The sequence below is a fragment of the Pterocles gutturalis genome, unplaced genomic scaffold, assembly GCF_000699245.1.
Source record: "Pterocles gutturalis isolate BGI_N339 unplaced genomic scaffold, ASM69924v1 scaffold21697, whole genome shotgun sequence".
Lineage (NCBI taxonomy): Eukaryota > Metazoa > Chordata > Aves > Pterocliformes > Pteroclidae > Pterocles > Pterocles gutturalis.
Window position 1 is genome coordinate 3,422 of NW_010116011.1, and position 4,090 is coordinate 7,511.

Consider the following 4,090-nt stretch of genomic DNA (forward strand, 5'->3'; position numbering starts at 1 on the left):
AGCACAGAAACACAGGAAACATCACCGGGGCGTGCAGGAGGAGGAGTGCCATGAACCTGGGCTGCGAAGCAGAGCTGCCGCGCTCGGACCCAGCCCGGACCCATTTGGCTCGGTGCGAGGAGCACACAGAGCTTTGGCACCTGAGCATCGGTCCCAGCTGTGAAGGAGGCACCAAATAAGGGAAGGATTCTGGAGCAGCGACTCCTGGGGAAAAAGCATTTCGAGTTAAAAATTGTTACTTCAGGTTTGGAAGTAAATTTCAGGATCTGGTCTTTATCAAGCGAGGCAAACTTTCTTCAACATCAGCAAAGCATCTGTGGAGCAGAAAGCGGTGTCAAAGTCAAAATAGGCTGCAAAAGACAAGTCCATTAATCAAGAGACCAGATGCAAAAACTGCCTGTAACAAATGTGCCGTCTCCACCGGAGTGGAAGGGACTGGAGCACAGCAGGACGTTCTCCTGAGTCTAGGGGTCTTCTTGGTGACAAGGGCTTGGGATACAGACCACAGAACCACACAGCTCTGCTCCAAAACACGTACCACACTCATCCCAAATATTTTCAGGGTTTCTTGGGCAGCCAGGCTTTTCCAGGCACGGCTTTCTTGCTGAGAACTGTGTGAAATAACATCCAGGCACCCAAACCACGCCATATCCTCACTCCCAGCTCAAGGGCTACATATACCTCGTTATATTAAGATTATTCCTCTCTTCCAGCAGCAGCTTTACACCACCCAGTCCAAGGGCAGCAGCCAGTTCACTCTCTCTCTACAAATACGAGCCGGAGCCTTTATCCCACAGCATCCCAAAGCCGCAAGGCACAGCCCTGGCTGGTGTTTTCCACAGCAGTATCTTGCTGAAATAACACCGAGCACTGATACAGAGCTCCTTGAAAAGCCCAAGGCGCTGCAGCGGGCTCGAGTGGCAGGATCCCGGGAGGAGGTTTTTATCGTTACAGGTGCAATCGCAACACAGGGCTGGTGGGAAGCGTTTTGTGCAAATGGCTACAAGGCGAGACAAAAGGGCTATTAAGATTGTCTGGCATTCTTGCAGTGTTTACAAGGTACCCACAGAGCTGTGGGCAAATTCCAGCAGGGTTAATTACCATAATCACTCCTCTTCACACACCACCTGCAGCCACAAATGGATACTGAGCTCGCCTCGGCGGCTTCTCGCCACGTGTACTAGCACGGGTTTCTGTTCAGCAGTCGCAATGTCCTGCCCTGAACCGGATTAATTTCTGCAGCATTAGAAGCAATTACAGCGAGAATCCTGACACTTCACATCAGACGCTGCACAAACGTAAAATCCAATTTGCTGTGACGCGGAAGAAAGAGAGAACACTGATGTACTGGGGACTCGAGACATACAAAATACATTTCCAGGTAAAGAGATCTTGAAACACTCCTGCAGCTTCCTGATGTTTTGGACTGCAGCAGCTACAGCTCCAGGACGCATCTTACGGCTCTAAGAGTTGCAAGCGCACAACCCAGCAAGAGAAAAAGAGGCATTTAGGAAGCCCCCCAGCAAAACCAAGGAGCTTTGGATTTTTTTCCCCCTCCATCACTGCAGGGAGCAGGTGAAAAGAAGCAAGAAGACTGTGCACTTTTGTAACATAAAAAATCAAGCAACAGTAACTTCAATGGCTCCAAAATAAATATCTGACCTATAAATAAATTTAATATTATCTCATAACAAATTTACTAGAACTTTCAAATTTAAGGAAAACAGGTCAAATAGAATATTTATATGCATGTTATTTCCTTTTCAACCAAACTTGTATCTAAGTTTGTTTTCTATGAATTAGTAATAGACAACATTCTTGAAAAAATATTACTATTAAATAGATTAAAAACTGATTAAGTAACCTCTTAAAAAGCAGCAGTCCTCAGGGACTGTTACTGAGCTGGATGGAAAGAGGCTGGTAGAGACTCACTAGCAACATTTTTCATCAAAGAAAAATGTTTTTTTCATCAAGGAAAGCAAATCCTGCTGTCAAACTGCCTGGGACACAAGGCGAATGGAGCAGTAAGTAACGACGGCTACAGAGCATTCACACAAGATTATTATAACTGCTTCAAAATCTGGGGTTTTCCAGCATCAAATGTCATGTTATGCATCTGGGATCATGTAAAATTAGGTCTCCAGGAGACCGTGCCCGAGGCAGCTTCTCCAGCAAGGCTCTAGGGACTAGAGCGGCTCGGTTCCCAGCGCAAGGTCCGGTAAAAAGGGTTAACGCGTCCCTCAGATGTACAACCAGAGAGGAGGCACTGGGCAGCACATTTACATCTATATACGGCACTGGCAAGGCTGACACTGAAATACTGCATCCAGTTGTAGTGCCCTTATTTTTAAAAGGATGCTGAAAAATTGGACAGGGTCCAAAAAACAGCCATAAAAGTGATTCAAAGGCTAGAAATGATGTCTTGCAGTGAAAAACTTAAACAGCTCAATCTGTTTAGTGTATCAAAAGAGACTGTGAGGCGATTTTGATTGCAGGGTGCAAAGTGCCTCCGTGGTACTTAAGGGCTCTTTACGCTCGCAGAATAGCAAAGCTCAAGAACAAACTGGAAACATTTGCTCTGGAAATAAGGTATAAGTGTTTCAGAACCAGGGCAATTATCACTGGAATGAACTCCCCAGGAAAAGGGTGGATTCTCAAGACTGGATGTCTTTCTGGAAGTTTTGCTTTAGCCAAAAAACAAGTTATTTGGCTTCATACAGGAGTAGCGGGGTGAAATTTAAGGACCTGTGATATACAGGAGATCAGACTAGATGATCTAATGGTCCCTGCTGGCCATAAACTCCATGAATCTATGCAAACATGCCAGAGAGTCCTCAGCTGAGATATCAAGTTAACTTTCAACACAAAACTTTTCACAAATTGGCTCTGGTGCTGCAGGTCATTCAGGAGACAAGCTCAGCTCTTCGGGGCTGCATCTGATTAAGCACGGAAAGGGAGATGCCCCAGGCAGAGCCGTTCATGTCCTGCAGGTAAGGCAAAAAGCAGCTTATACCCCAACCCGTCCTGTTTGCCAGGAGTAAACAGCATCCCCTTCCTGAGATAGAAAACCGACACCAAGAAATGTGTGCTGAGTTCTGGGCATAAGACATCTCCTGCTAACGTAGCTCAGGGTGTTCTTCACTGCTCCGGAGTAGGTGATTTGTGGGGTTAAAGCACAAAGGAGGGAGATAATATGAGAAATAAAGATGAAGACTGAAGAGTTCTAACCCTGAAAGGCTTAGGATGGAGTTAGGGCAACAGAGAAGACATGAGGACAGAGCCTTCCAGAAGGCCTTCCCTTATCACGCACAGTCCTCACGCTGCCGCTCTCCAGCCACGCTCACCGGCAGGGATACCGGCGGCCGCTCCCGCTGCCTGGAGGTGGCTGTCCACCCGGCGGCATTCCCGGGGCAGTTCTGGAGCCCTCCCCTCCACCTGGGCACTGTAACACTGGCACGAAGGCATCTCCCTCTCCGAGTTGTGCAGCAATGAAATCTGCTGGGGAGGAAGAGTAGAGCCAAGGACAGAGGAAATTACACAGATTCCAGCAGGTTCCACTCCCTGATCCTCCGGAAGGAAGTTTCTTTCCTAATACCCACCTCCACAGTGGATACAGAGCCCGTCTGGAAATGGCTCATTCAATACTGAAGAGAAATAAACATTCCCTGTGGCACAATTAAGAGGTTTGGCTGTGGAATATCAGGTGCCCATCCCAAAAAGCGTACAACAGACAGCAGAATAAGCTGGCCTGGGCCAACTTCAAACAAAGATCAAGGTTAGACTAACAAAAAAAAAAAAAAAAAAAAAACAAAAAACAAAAAAACAGCTCATGAGAAATCACTGTCTGCAGCCTTCCCCCTGCTCTGGGAAGGTTCCCAGCCCTGCTATTAGGCGTTTTACCTCCTTTCCCAGTCCTGCCAACGCTGGCAGTGCTCGGCTAAAGTGCAAGCTCTCCCTCCCACCACCGCTCCGCAGCAAACGGATCATCAAACCCGCCGCGGCGAGGAAGGACTAACGCGCAGCAGCGGGAGGGGGTTTGGTTACACACAAATCCCCGGCTGATCAGCACCAGCAGGAGAGGAAATGAGGA

At 47.7% G+C, this 4,090-nt stretch overlaps 1 protein-coding gene across 1 annotated transcript in view; it reads right to left on the reverse strand.

The window, feature by feature from the left end:
- Window positions 1-2,293: 2,293 nt before the first annotated feature.
- Window positions 2,294-4,090, reverse strand: part of SMG6 (SMG6 nonsense mediated mRNA decay factor) — a gene marked incomplete at its 3' end in the record, with an annotated part of 18,490 nt that continues 16,693 nt past the window's right edge. Inside the window, exon 9 of the mRNA XM_010075383.1 lies at window positions 2,294-2,358. Within this exon, the coding sequence (XP_010073685.1) occupies window positions 2,294-2,358 (65 nt within the window). The remainder of the gene's footprint in view (window positions 2,359-4,090) is intronic.